Here is a 15,264-nt window from a genome sequence, read left to right as displayed (position 1 = left end):
CAGATTCGAGTCCCTGTTGTGTCATTCTAAAACTGGTCTGACAGTTGCCACCAGACAAAGAGAGAGAGAGAGAGAGAGCCAACACCGGCCTCTTCAAGTTCCAGGAGGATCCCCCCACTAATACCTGTTGAAATGTTTGTTCACCACAATAACAACTAGCCCTCAACTGTCTGTCTGTCAGACCTGGGCTGAAATACTATTTGAAATCATTTCATATACTTTAGCTGTGCTTGATTGAGTTTGCCTGGTGCAATGGACCCAATCAAATAGCTGTAAAAGAACACTGCAAACTCCGTCCATCTGGCACCACAGGCAGGCTCATGCAAATGCTAAAAGTATTTGAAAGATTTCAAATAGTATTTGAACCCAGGTCTGCTGACCCCTGGCAGGGCAGAGCCGCCTTAGGGCTCCAGTTACGAGGCAGAGAGGGCAGCAGGAGATTTACACTGTGCAGCTGGAGGCGTGAAACACACCCTGCAGTCATTGTGGACCTAGAGGCCCTGAGTGGATCTCATGGAGTGTGGATCTCATGGCCATGGCATTTGGCCTTGGCTTTTTCTAAAACAGTTCCCCAACACGTGTGATACTGATTAACATTACGACGAGTGGGAAATACGAGTGGGAAATACAGGCCAATGCTTTTTCATGACAATATACAGTATACTGTACTGTAGGATACGTCTTTTTAATGCTGATGAATATAAGGTGTTTGTAAATAGTTTTAATAATAGGGGTTCCCCAAGGTTGAGCAACACTGGATCATGGCCTATTCAGATGGTTCATGGATAGTAGGATACAGCAGTGCAACCTAAATGTAAACATTAAAAAAAGACAGCACAGAGCTTAAAAATGCTTACCTCTTGCAGATAGCTTTTTGGTGTTGATTATTTTGGCGGCATATTCCTGTCCAGTACACAGCTTGACACATCTGCGCACCACTGAAAAGGCTCCCCTGTAGACAAAGAGAAAAGGAACAGAACATCCGGTCAGACATATTACATAGTGTTGTCGTGTCTGGACTATCATTAAATGTCATTAACTGGACTATCATTAAACTTATTTTATCAAATCAATTCTCGAGGTGTAATTATTATTACGTGATTAAGCTAATCATGTAAACTTTAATTAACTAGGAAGTCGGGGCACCACATAATTTTTTTATAGTCTCTATTTCCCGAATCGACTCTTCAGATATTTTCATATCTTATTGAGTACAGTCTTCTATGAATTATTATTAATCTTTACCTCATTAGTCTCATTCAAATGTAGTAAAATGTTTGGTTATCTGCACGAATCCTAGTTTCCATAATGAATCAGCAATATACAAATTGGCTTAATTATTTATTTACTAACTAACTAAATAATCACAGAAATGCATCACAAACAAACAGTAGATATTTGTTACTAACAATGATAGAAAAGCCCGTAGTGGGCTAAGCCGATATGACGGCTTGGTAGTCAAAGGAAATGGGTGGGGACTGAGAAAGAGCGGGAAAGACAAAATGGATTCACTACACACAGTTTATAATTATATTTATTGAAATGCTAATCCTTTGTACATGAACGGCCGCTCATTCGAGAATAATTGCAATGTATATATATTTACGCCCGTCTGTCGTTGTTGTCTTCTCTGTTGAAATCCTCGATTGTCCTGTTGGGTTCATCAGAGTCTCTGGTTAACTTTCCCAGAAGTCACAATGTCTTTCGTGGTTGTAGGTGGTTAGAATGGATACTTCAGAGCACCATTCAGAAATGTTCTCATAGTATAGATGCTTCGTCAGTTGTCTGTATTCTCGTTCTAGACTTACGTAATGTCTAGCTGCAGACTAGTAATTATACATCTAAGATTTGCTCTTATTCTGTAGTGATCGATAGTCTCAGAGTTTAACCATTTCCAGCCATGTAGCCAAAGCGTGGTATGGTCTTGTCCTTTGGTAGAGTTGTAGTGCCAACTATTTCAACATGTCGCGTCAGCTGCATGTTTTCTAGTCTGGTCCGAATTTCTTCAGGAGTGGGTTTTATCCTCTGTCGAAGAAGGGGTGGATCTATGACGGCTAATGTGATGTCTGGGCTCATGGGGGTATGGCCACTGACTAGTTCATCTTTATTTGAAAATCCATACTCTCATTTAGAAGGTTAAAATCACATTACATCTTTTCACAAATAGTTTCATGTTTAATCACATACATTTCACAATATTTAGATGTATACCTGACAGCTGGGACATTTTAAGAGATACCGTTATGTGTGTTCCCTGTCCTTCATGAGATCACCAAATGAAACACACTCATCATAACTGTCCCTCAACTGTCCACGTACCATTCACACATTCTCAGAAGTGGAAATATTGTTTAATTCTCACATTTTGGGGATTTAGGAGTTTTGCCAAGTCTCTCTTTGTTCTGGTAGACTCTCTCAATACTGCATGGCAGTTTCTACCAGGTATTTATGACCTGTTATAAAGTCATAAAACTGTAGAGAGAGAGAGAGAGAGAGAGAGGAGGGGGGGCTATGATCCTCCCCCCAGGGCACGTCATGACAGTGTATAACATTAACATTGCAATGAAGGAGCCATAATTTCTCTGAATGTTATACAAGGGGTCTTTTCTAATAACATTTTCTGCCAGCACAGCAGTGTGTCTGCCTTCTGTCCTTGGCTGGCGTGCTACTGGTGGTAATAGAATATACTATAAGAGTCTGGATAATAGGTTCCCCTGAGGTTCCCACCACAAAGTCAGCAAACACCGTAAGATCAGTGTGAGTGTGACACGTGCAAAGGTAAAAACACAAAAGCATGTGTTGTTTTGTTTGTTGTTGTTTTTTAAACCAAGTATGCCCGCTGCAAAATCTGTTCTGCAAACACTTTCTTTTTATGTCAATATTACTGAAGTACGAAAATCCACATTCAAAAAGAATCACAGTTTAGTTACAAATACTTGCTTTATCAGTTTGAACTAAATCAAAAGTCACATGCGCCGAACACAACAGGTGTAGAGCTTACGGTGAAATGCTTACTTACGAGCCCCTAACCAACAATGCAGTTGAAAAAAATACGGATAAGAATAAGAAATAAAAGTAACAAGTATTTAAAGAGCATCAGTAAAATAACAATAGCGAGACTATATACAGGGGGGTACCGGTACTGAGTCAATGTGCGGGGGCACCGGTTAGTTGAAGTAATATGTACATGTAGGTAGAATTATTAAAGTGACTATGCACAGATGATAACAACAGAGAATAGCAGCAGTGTAAAAGAGGGGTAGAGGGGGGCAATGCAAATAGTCTGGGTAGCCATTTGATTAGATGTTCTTGGGCTTGGGGGTAGAAGCTGTTTAGAAGCCTCTTGGACCTAGACTTGGCGCTCCGGTACCACTTGCCGTACGGTAGCAGAGAGAACAGTTTATGACTAGGGTGGCTGGAGTCTTTGACAATTTTTAGGGCCTTCCTCTGACACCGTATAGAGGTCCTGGATGGCAGGAAGCTTGACCCCAGTGATGTACTGGGCCGTACGCACTACCCTCTGTAGTGCCATACCTGGCAGCGATGCAACCAGTCAAGATGCTCTTGATGGTGCAGCTGTAGAACCTTTTGAGGATCTGAGGACCCATGCCAAATCTTTTCAGTCTCCTGAGGGGGAATAGATTTTGTTGTGCCCTCTTCACGACTGTCTTGGTCTGCATGGGCCATGTTAGTTCGTTGGTGATGTGGACACCAAGGAACTTGAAGCTCTCAACCTGCTCCACTGCAGCCCCGTCAATGAGAATGGGAGGCGTGCTTGACATTATCACTGATATTACACCGTTTGGAAAATATTACACCGTTTGGAAAAGGAAAAGCAAGGGTTAAACTTCAGCTATTCAGACATGAATATTAACACTTTCACAGACACACATTCATGTTGTCACACATTTCAACAAACAATTCAACAACACATCCATAAGGAGGACCGAGTGAAGCCCACACTCCTTGCATGTCTTCCCTGCCTTGAGCACAGCTAGTTTGTGTGTGCAGGTGGGCTAGGCAGAGCTCCCAGCTACCAGAGTCAATATCTTAACACAGTGCTCTTTATTTTTTCCTGTTTCTTCCCTGTATGTCTCTGAAGAGACGTTAAAGTGATTTATCTTGTCAGCCGACTGGGGCATGGAGGGGTGGAGGGGGAGGGGGGCCGTGTGGCCTTTCCCCTCCTCTTCTGGGCCACTCGCACCTCGCCCCGCATAGCTGGAATGACTGAAGGCTGCTGGGAAATCAGAAAGCTACACACTCAGTGCACGTAATGGGGCCTGGTAGAGACACATGGACGAGCACACACACCCTACATATAATGGCGACTGGAGAGAGACACACTGAGAGACGCACTCACACACTGAAACATACACGTCTAACTCTTTTTCATTTTTCACACACACACACACACACACACACACACACACACACACACACACACACACACACACACACACACACACACACACACACACACACACACACACACACACACACACACACACACACACACACACACACACACACACACACACACACACACACACGCCTGGAAAGTTCACACTCGGCCAGGTCTCTTTTTGGGAGGCATAAACACACCACAGAGAGAAACAGCATAGGCCTACTTAGCCTATTCCATAACACAGCGCAACACAGTTAGAAACCTACAAGATAATGGACGTGAATGTTATTTTTTAATAGTTTGACACCCTGTTTGTAAGCTTTAAAAAATATATAAATCTCAACCGTTTATCTTTTCCAGTGATGAAGACATGGATGTCTCATGGTATGGTGAGGTATGCAAAATGGGTGAACTGAATGTTTTGGCATTCAGGTCCAAAATGTCACTTTCTAAGCACTTCTAATATGTATGGAAGGTTTAGTTCAAATCAAAAGGGATGCTGACAAAAAGTGATTGAATTAAAAGCAACACTACAATCACAGCTCGGTCGTTCCACGAAATGAGTGCCTATGATATTTTAAGTAGAAATGATGCTCCAATATTAAAAATCTGTTATACTAAATGAAGTGCACTTTAATATAGTCCACATGGAGAATTCAGTAAATCAGATTTTTTTATTTAAATAAAGGGTTGATAAAGTGCCAAAATTCAGCATTTTGACATGTCCCTCTGTCAACCCTGTGTCACTTTTAGGAAGAGTTCAGTCAAATTAATCCAAAGATTACTAAATTTCACCATCATTGTAAAGGCCTAGTGATTTTGCTGTTTTGACAAAGTAATTTCAGAAGATTATTATTTGTATTCATGTGATTAGCGCAAACATTTTACCCCTTTAAAATAACGTACCATTCCCACAAGATAAATTATTCACAGCAGGTTACATCATTTGGGTCTTCTGAACAGTATGGTGGAAAATGAAGTAAGTTCTCTTTTTTTGGTCTATTTAATTTTTTTAATCATCTTTGACTAGGGCTGGGCGATAAATCAATATCAATAATTATCGAGGTAACAATAACAATATAAAAATATTTAGAATCATTTTCGATAATGTCGATATAGAGTCATTAGGTACAGCAGTCCATTTCACCTCTGTGAAACAGCAGGAACGTGTGGAGAAGTGACAATATGCACGTGGAGAGGTATACGCCCACTATAAACCACTGATGGAGTAGCCACAATTAACCACGAAAAATTAGTGATGTAGGCGAAAACAGTGGCAGTGATAGCCATGGAGAAGGAGCAGCTTCCAACAATTTTTTTTAAAATAAAAAGATAAAAACTGTTTCAGTAATTTGGAAGTGGTTTGGCTTTTTGAAGTCCGACAAAAAGCGGAGCAATGTTCGGTGCAAATTGTGCCGTAGACAGGTGGCTACGAAGTCTGGTAATACGACAAACCTTTTTCAACATCTGAAGCAAAAATCACTCTTTGGAACATGGAGGAAGTTTGAGTTTGCACCATGGTATTGATAAACGTCCCTCAAGCACCAGCCAATCTAGGGATGTTTGCCCGAAGCAGTCAACACTGACAGCGTTTATGCACTACAAGCAAACATCGAAAAGACAAAGACATCACAAATGCTAATATGCATTGCATTGCTAAGGACATGCTACCAATTAGCACAGTCGAAAAGGAAGGTTTCAAGAGGCTTATCAATTTAATTGACCCTAGGTACGTGCTCCCTGGCCGCAAACATGTAACAAATTTCCTTCAAGTATAATTGTATGTGTAGCTCACATAATATATATTTTTTTACCTTTATTTAACTAGGCAAGTCAGTTAAGAACAACTTCTTATTTACAATGACGGCCTATCGGGGAACAGTGGGTTAACTGCCTTGTTCAGGGGTAGAACGACAGATTTTTACCTTGTCAGCTCGGGCATTCAATCTAGCAACCTTTCGGTTACTGGCCCAATGCTCTAACCACTGTTTGTTCAGGCATTCTTGAGTTTGAAGAAGGTATGCTCCTTTTAAACATTATTTGATTAATATCGTGATAATTATCGTTATCGAATGAAAATATATAGATATCGTGATAATTTATTTGCCATATCGCCCAGCCCTAGAACACATAAATAATTCCTAATTTGATGAACACCATGTGGTCCCATGCTCTTCACCACATGAGTAATGGCCGATCTTCACCTAAAACCTGAAACCTCTTATTGTCAACCCTGTTAGAGGCCCAACGGTAACTTTATCAGGTTGACATTATGTGAGTTTAGATTGTACAAGGAATACTTAAACAAATAAAATAAAAATTAAATGAATCGCAAACATGCGTTTAAATAATAGTTGGGAAGTTACATACAGTTGAAGTTGGAAGTTTACATACACCTTAGCCAAATACATTTAACTCAGTTTCACAATTCCTGACATTTAATCCAAGTAAAAATGTCCTGTCTTAGGTCAGTTAGGATCACCACTTCATTTTAAGAATGTGAAATGTCAGAATAATAGTAGAGAGAATTATTTATTTCAGCTTTTATTTCTTTCATCACATTCCCAGTGGGTCAGAAGTTTACATACACTCAATTAGTATTTGGTAGCATTGCCTTTAAATTGTATAACTTGGGTCAAACATTTTGGGTAGCCTTCCACAAGCTTCCCACAATAAGTTGGATGAATTTTGTCCCAGTCCTCCTGACAGAGCTGGTGTAATGGAGTGAGGTTTGTAGGCCTCCTTGCTCGCACATGCTTTTTCAGTTCTGCCCACAAATTTTATCTGGGATTGAGGTCAGGGCTTTGTGATGGCCACTCCAATACCTTGACTTTGTTGACAACTTTGGAAGTATGCATGGGGTCATTGTCCATTTGGAAGACGCATTTGAGACCAAGCTTTAACTTCCTGACTGATGTCTGGAGTTGTTGCTTCAATATATCCACATAATTTTCATTCCTCGTGATGTCATTATTTTGTGAAGTGCACCAGTACCTCCTGCAGCAAAGCACCCCACAACATGATACTGCCACGCCCGTGTTTCACGGTTGGGATGGTGATCTTCGGCTTGCAAGCCTCGCCCTTTTTCCTCCAAACTTTTTCCGCCAAACAGTTCTATTTTTGTTTCATCAGACATTTCTCCAAAAAGTACAATCTTTGTCCCTGTTACGGATACAGGTATCCTATGTGCATTTGTTTTCTCTCCTTCTGCCCTAGTCACAGGTGGCAGTCATCAGTCGCCACTGAAGACACACCTGCTCCTTTCCCCTTACCCAATCATATCCCCTTTCCCTTGGTTTAAAAACCCAGTCAGTTGTTTTCCCAAACTCTCTCTCTCTCTCTCTTTGGATTGAGTTATCTCTCTTTTGTTTTTGCACCTACATGTCACATTTGTCCATTATTATGTGAGTATGTATTGTTATGGTGTATGACTGTTTGTTTGTGGGAAAAAGGGGTACAAAGCCAAGTCGCCCATGGGCATACATTACCAATAGGAAAACTTTGTCTAAGTACACTAGTTGGAACTGGGCGGACCAACCACAGTATTTTATTGGTTAGTTAGCTAGCGGTTATTGAAGCAGGTAAGACTAGCTTAGGGGTTTTGGGATATTTATTATTTCTTTCCTTGGGTCCAGCTCAGCCCCCCCCCCCCTTTACTGTGTGTTTAACAAATAAACCACAAGTGTTTGACGGTAGATTTAAGTTGTCTGTTATTAGTTCTCCCTGTTCCTATTCACGATTGTGATTTGCATGAGATATGTTACGGGTCTTGTTTCCATCCCCCCTAGACTGCAGGGCCAAAGGGGTTTGTAACAGTCCCCGTGTGCAGATGCAAACCGTAGTCTGGCTTTTTTATGGCGGTTTTGGAGCAGTGGCTTCTTCCTTGCTGAGTGGCCTTTCAGGTTATGTCGATATAGGACCTGTTTTACTGTGGATATAGATACTTTGTACCCGTTTCCTCCAGCATCTTCACAAGGTCCTTTGCTGTTGTTCTGGGATTGATTTGCACTTCTCGCACCAAAGTACGTTCATCTCTAGGAGACAGAACGCATCTCCTTCCTGAGTGGTATGACGGCTGCGTGGTCCCATGGTGTTTATACTTGCGTACTATTGTTTGTACAGATGAACGTGCTACCTTCAGGCATTTGGAAATTGCTCCCAGGGATGAACCAGACTTGTGGAGGTCTACAATTTTATCTCTGGAGGTCTTGGATGATTTCTTTTGATTTTCCCATGATGTCAAGCAAAGAGGCACTGAGTTTGAAGGTAGGCCTTGAAATGCATCCACAGGTACACCTCCAATTGACTCAAATTATGTCAATTAGCCTATCAGAAGCTTTTAAAGCCATGACATCATTTTTTTGAATTTTCCAAGCTGTTTAAAGACAGTCAACTTAGTGTATGTAAACTTCTGACCCACTGGAATTGTGATACAGTGAATTATAAGTGAAATAATCTGTCTGTAAACAATTGTTGGAAAAATTACTTGTGTCATGCACAAAGTAGATGTCCTAATCGACATGCCAAAACTATAGTTTGTTAACAAGAAATGTATGGAGTGGTTGAAAAACGAGTTTTAATGACTCCAACCTAAGTGTATGTACATTTCTGACTTCAACTGTAAGTGTCTAAGAGGGTTGACATATATTGTGGTACCGTACAAGTGCAGATCAAATAAAATATTCTTAGTTCACAGGATTTAATGCCTGAGATATATTTTCTTCTAAGTCTGTAGGCTCAACATATCCACCATGCAACTGAATGTTGAAAGAAGAGATATTTTAAAGTGAATTTCATAAAAAGTCCAAAAGGCACCAATTTTGTGGAACGACCCAGCTACAGCAGACCTACGTAACAACCCACAGCAGCACTACAGTTAGAGCTACGGAAGGCAAGTCTGGTGATTTACGATTTAGCTTCAACAGTGTAATTGCACATCCCAACATAATCCACAGGTGCTGGACCTGACAGAGAAGGGAAAGGCAGCACACGGTATATGCCGCTCCTGTGCTTTATGACAAGGTTTCAGTGGGCTTATACTGTAGCTCAATGCTTTATATGCTCTGGGTTGGAGACATACAGTATAGACAGCTTTACAACACCATCCATACTTTAGATGTTGGATTTAGTGTGGCAATAACCCCTAGAGTCTATTGACGCATTTGTCAATATAAGTAACATAACACCGATATGTCCGTTTTTGTTTTTGTCTGCTTCTCAATCCACCACATCTGCCTATGGGGGCCTTCCACATCTGTGGTGGAAGATGGTTGAGCTATAGCGGTGTTTGTCTCACGAAAATGGCTATAGCTACCACTCTATGGAAAGGGGAGACTCTCACAAACACGATGGTGGTCTCCGTTTTGCTCTACGACCCCCCAAAAGTGGCACAGGACTCGTCTGACGGTAACTGGTACCCGGTTTATAAAATTAATGGAAGTATGGAGGTAGTTTTGTGCACATTAAATATGTGTATTAAAAAAACTAATTTCCTGAGCTTTCCTATAGCTCCTAGATATAGGACAGATACTTCAAAACCTTATTTCTTACGTTTTTTTTTTTTTACTGTCTTTTTTGCCATTTATGAATGTTATTCAATGTGTTTCTATGGGAATTGGTACTAAAGGCCAATTTCAATATCTTAATCAAATAATTGTTTTATATATATATTTTTTATACCTAAAGGGGTCCTAAATATACATTGTCATATTTATGTGGTTAAAAACGATTGCCATTTAAAGGGCCGGTGCGTCAACATTTCGTCCATTGATCCTAAAAGACAATGACCAAAAATATAGCTTAGTTTTCTTTATTTACTTACCCCATAGCCAGAATTAGCGTCGCTGCTAGTGAAACAATAGGAATGGTAGGGCCTATGGTAGGATGCTTAAAAAAGCAAACCCAAATCCTCAGTCCCTTCAAACCAAATGGTATAGCAACAAAAATACCATAACAAGTTTCACATATAGAATGTGGATATTATAGGAATACTGGTATTTATAGAACGTTTCCTGTAAAATAACTACTTTCAGAGAATACACACCAATACTGCACTATGTGTACATATAGAGGGTAGCTGGTTTCTGAATTACAGTGAAGTAGTCATACCACTGACAGGCTTTTCTGAGCAGTTTTGACTGCAACTAAGCTTAGAATGTTTGATTGATTAAAAACAAGTTCATTGATTAAGTCATGAAAAATAGGAAGAATTTAATAAACCACTGTTGGTGCTATGATGACAAATATACCTCTGTGGTCAAAATGACCCCAGTTGGTTGTATGAAGGTTAACACAAGCAGGTGATCTGTCTATCTGGTCAAAATCACTCCAATAGGTACCCCTTCGCCCTCTGGTAGTATGGATAACTTAATATTATGTCTCAAATAAATACTTTAGATTTTCTCTAGAAAGACTACCTTTTAGAGCATACACACCAATACAGCTCTGGATGTAGATTCAGAACATATATATGTTCTGTATTGCAGTTCTACCAAGTATTTATAACATTGGCAGACGTTGTACACCATTGGCAGATTTTTATATGCACTAAAATAAAGGTTATTTTGGTTTTTAACACAGCCATATGATACGTGGTATAGAAAAGTACAATCTTAGGTGAGTACATGGAGAGCTAGATCTCTGCAGATTATCTGTTTATCTGGTCAAAATCACTGTTACAGGTCCCCCATCACCCTATGGTGGTACACACAAAAAGGTTTCGAAAAGGGTTCTTCAGCTGACCCCATAAGAAAACCATTTTTGGTTCCAGATAGAACCCTTTTGGCTTCCATGTAGAACCCTCTCTGCAAAGGGTTTTACATGGAACCCAAAAGGGTTCTACCTGAACCAAAAATAGTTATTCAAAGGGGTTCTCCTAGGGGGACAGCCAAATAACCCTTTTAGGTTCTAGATAGCACCTTTTTTTCTAAGAGTGTTTGGATAACCTGGTATTATGACTCCAGAAAAACATACACTGAGTATACAAAACATGAAGAACAGATTTTTCCATGACAGACTGACCAGGTGAAAGCTATGATCCCTTATTGATGTCAATTGTTAAATCCACTTCAATCAGTGTAGATGAAGGGGAGGAGATTTTTAAGGATTTTTAAGCCTTGAGACAATTGACACATGGATTGTGTATGTGTGCCATTCAGAGGGTGAATGGGCAAGACAAAATATTTGAAAGCCTTTGAATGGGGAATGGTAGGAGGTGCCAGGCGCACCAGTTTGAGTGTGTCAAGAACTGCAATGCTGCTGGGGTTTTCACGCTCAACAGTTTCCCGTATGTATCAAGAATGTCCACCGCACAAAGGACATCCATCCAGCCAACTTGACACAACTGTGTGAAGCACTGGAGTCAACAAGGGCCAGCATCCCTGTGGATTGATTTCAACACCTTGTAGAGTCCATACCCCGACGAATTGATGCTGTTCTGAGGGTAAAAGAGGGGGGGGTTCAACTTAATATTAAGAAGGTGTAGATTCAAATAAAAGGTCCTATCTATCAAATTACAATAGGTGGAATTGGGTGTTTTTGGCTGGGGTCCATATTGCTACCAAAACTAGGGCTGGGCGGTATACCGTATTTTACTATATACCGGTATAGATGAACAGACCGGTTTGAGTTTTTACTTTACCTTCTATAATGATATTTCAATGTTTGGTTTGTTAAATGTGATACACAACTCCAGCGCATATAATGTCTGTTTTTATAGTTTCCTCTGTTTGCTACTTGAGTCATCTCTCTCCTTCCTCCTGTTGCTGCATTCCGCTAACCACACCAAGCCCCGCACCCTGTCACTCAAAGAAGAGAGCCGTTGCTGGACCACGGAGTCACGAGCACTTTATAGATTACCATTAGCGGCTAACACAAATGATTTTAGCAATAAACTAGCAAACAGTAGTTTGCAGACAGTAAGATACACACACCAATAGTGTAATTATAGACCGCTTGTGGAAATCAGCATGTCACCAACATTGTTGCATCCATCGGCACATGCAGAGTGAACGTCAAGAAAGTAAGAAAGTGCTCGTGACTCCGTAGTCCAGCAACTGCTCTCTTCTTGAGTGACAGATTTGTTGCCTATATCATGCAGCACGGTACAGTGTGGAAATGATAATAAAAGTGCAGGAAATGCAGAAATGTATGAAAATGCTGAAAATTATTCTGGTTTGGAGTTGGATTGAACAGTATAAATGGCGAAAGACCCATTGAAATCACTTCTACTTTATGTGTTCCCACAATAGGGTCAGGAGATACTCAGAAAGCATATTTAGAACTTTTACTATTCAAAAACATCAAATACCATCAAAATGATATATTTTGTCCATATCTCCCAGCCCTAACAGAAACACTACTAAACAATGATTTAGAATGTTCAATTGATTAAAAACAAGTTGATTGACAAAGTCAATTTAATAAACCACTAATGGGCTATGATGACAAATATACCTCTGTGGTCAAAATGACCCCAGTCGGTTGTATGAAGGTTAACAAAAGTCCCCCGGGAAGAACATACCTTCATCAATGGGTGCTAAAGGTAGTTTGTGTCTATGAATGGGCTACTGCCATAATATGCATCAAACTCAGAGGCTCAGGTCGTGAAAAAAACACATGAAAGTTAATTTGAGATGAATTTTCAATCGGCCTATCTCAACCGGTGGCCTCTTTTTGGTGAATGTTTAGAACCGAATCTCATCGGTGAAAGAAACGTTCGCTCCCTGATTTGAATACTGCTACTACTGCTTCTTGAGCTGCAAACAACAATTATCTGCAAATAAATTACTAAATCGTTGTTTGAATTTGGTGAAACCTCACTGCAGAAACGTTAGTAGTGGGGCGAGCATGTCATTCTGGTCCATGCTATTTATTTAAGTGCTTAAAAATATTAATTTAGAATAACAGGAAATTAGCTTTAAAACTGCAACATTTTCTCTAAGCCTCATGGCAAAATGTGTAGGATAGCAGTACATTTGCTCTAAAACAACAAAATTCTCTCGGCCTCATGGAAAAATGTGTAAAATAGCATGAGATTAGCAATAAAACTGCACATTTTTCTCTGCGGGGGCTTGCTCGAAAGTTGCAGCGCAGCAAAACACAGCCTCCCCATTTATAGACAGCTCAAAATGTCAGTCTCCCGGACCGCTACCTGTGGTTGTTGCCTGCTGATAGGGTGATAGGGGGGGAGCCAGGGAGAGAGCTCGCCAACCAAAGCAATATTACCCAATGCCTATGGAGAGCTTTGTTTAGACGCATTGACCAACTACTGCCATAATATTTTTAAGAGCGCAGGGAACAAGAATCTCGTGTGTGTGTGAAGAGAGACAGCGTATTTTGAGCGAGCTGTCACCCTTGCGCCGCTGTCACCCCGAAAAAGACCACCGCAACAACACAAACCCACACCAACGACAAGTCAGCGACTGCAAATTACCAAAACAAATAGGCTTACTTTCCCAGCTCTTCATATAGCTGAAATTCGTCCGTGAATCGTGTACAGGTTGTCACAGCCATGTCTCCGTATCTCGTGCTTCTCTCACAGCTGCTCCTTTGCTTGATATGATCCTCCTGCGCGGTATGTAGCCAAATTCTTCTCAAAATATGAGTACTCTTTCTGCGCTGCAGGCGACTCAAAGATACCCCAATACGTCAGCCGATAGGTTATGGTTTGATAAGGATGGCAGGTGTGCGTCTAAGGTGGTTATTGACTCTCGTCTCCCCCACTATTTTCTACTGTAGTGTACTGTATCGTTCCTCACCAGTTCACTCAACTGTGCAAAGCGAAGCGCTCCAAAGCCCTATAGCTCGATCTGCTCAGCGCTGCCCTCGATTGGGCGCTGCGCTTAACTGCGTGCCTGGGTAACGTAATCGCGGCGCCAGTGCTTCCAAATAGGGACAAATTTAAGACCTAGGTTATTTGTGTTTTGCGTAAGGCGCATAATGTAGATTTCACTACAGATATAAAACGTAATGACAATGTAGTACAAACAATAGCCTAATACATATATTATGTTAACCCTCCTGCTGTGTTCCGGTCGAATTATAAGTTCTCTCTCTGAAAAAATGTAGTTCGTTTAATAATATGATTGTCATAAAGTTCCATGACTTTGTCCACACAGGGCATCTGAACACACAATATAAAATTTGATGATTTATGACATTTTGTGTGTTTTATTTAACTTTTGTACACCTGTGGTGTTCCCGGTCAAAAACAACCGATCATTAGAAATGAATGGGTGAGATTACTGTATAAAATTGAGTTCAGGCACATGCCCATTCATCAGATGGACACACTTCCTCTCCCAGGCCCCCACATGCATGTGTGTTTGAACACACACACACACCCCTTCTTGGCTTCCATGGCAACCCCCACAGGAACCTTTCCCCAATATAATCTTTCCCCCACGGGAACCACACCTGTTGGCATTCTCACAAACAATCGCAACATTGTTTCAATAATATATAGAACTTTTCTCGCAGCTCTGGTATATAAAGCTTTTTTGAGGCCTTGCTCACAATTCATTCTGTGGCAGCACAATAATCAAACGATATACTTACTGAATGTGAGGCTCTTGATCATATCTTTAATCATGACACTTGTGAGGAGAGAGTCCTTGTTAAACTTTGACAAAGTAGTGTGTGATAAATAGCACTATGTTCCATCTGAATATTTGTTATAGAAGGCCTGTTCTTAAGGGCTGTTCTTAAGCATGACGAGTGCCTGGACACAGCCCTTAGAATTGGTATATTGCCCATATACCACAAACCCCCAAGGTACCTTATTGCTATTATAAACTGGTTACCAACGTAATTAGAGCAATAAAACAAAATGTTTTGTCATACCTGTGGTATACCATGGC

The 15,264-nt window shown here is 40.6% G+C and overlaps 1 protein-coding gene across 31 annotated transcripts in view; it reads right to left on the bottom strand.

Annotated features, from left to right (window-relative positions):
- camk2b1 (calcium/calmodulin-dependent protein kinase (CaM kinase) II beta 1) overlaps positions 1 to 14,233 on the bottom strand; it is a 94,090-nt gene extending 79,857 nt beyond the window's left edge. For 13 of the 31 annotated variants that reach the window (XM_071402419.1, XM_071402418.1, XM_071402421.1 and 10 more), the window contains exons 1-2: positions 13,857 to 14,232; positions 858 to 952 (exon numbers count right to left, since the gene is read on the bottom strand). In XM_071402419.1, the coding sequence (XP_071258520.1) occupies positions 858 to 952; positions 13,857 to 13,918 (157 nt within the window). In that variant the 5' untranslated portion in view covers positions 13,919 to 14,232. Of the gene's footprint in view, positions 1 to 857; positions 953 to 13,856 lie in introns of all 31 variants that reach the window. The other 18 variants (XM_071402437.1, XM_071402438.1, XM_071402439.1 and 15 more) reach the window with 3 other exon arrangements.
- Between the last annotated feature and the right edge of the window lie 1,031 nt (positions 14,234 to 15,264).

This window comes from Salvelinus alpinus, chromosome 5 (assembly GCF_045679555.1).
Source record: "Salvelinus alpinus chromosome 5, SLU_Salpinus.1, whole genome shotgun sequence".
NCBI classification, from domain to species: domain Eukaryota; kingdom Metazoa; phylum Chordata; class Actinopteri; order Salmoniformes; family Salmonidae; genus Salvelinus; species Salvelinus alpinus.
Note: the sequence above shows the minus strand (reverse complement) of the source record. Positions and strands in the feature narration are given on the sequence as shown.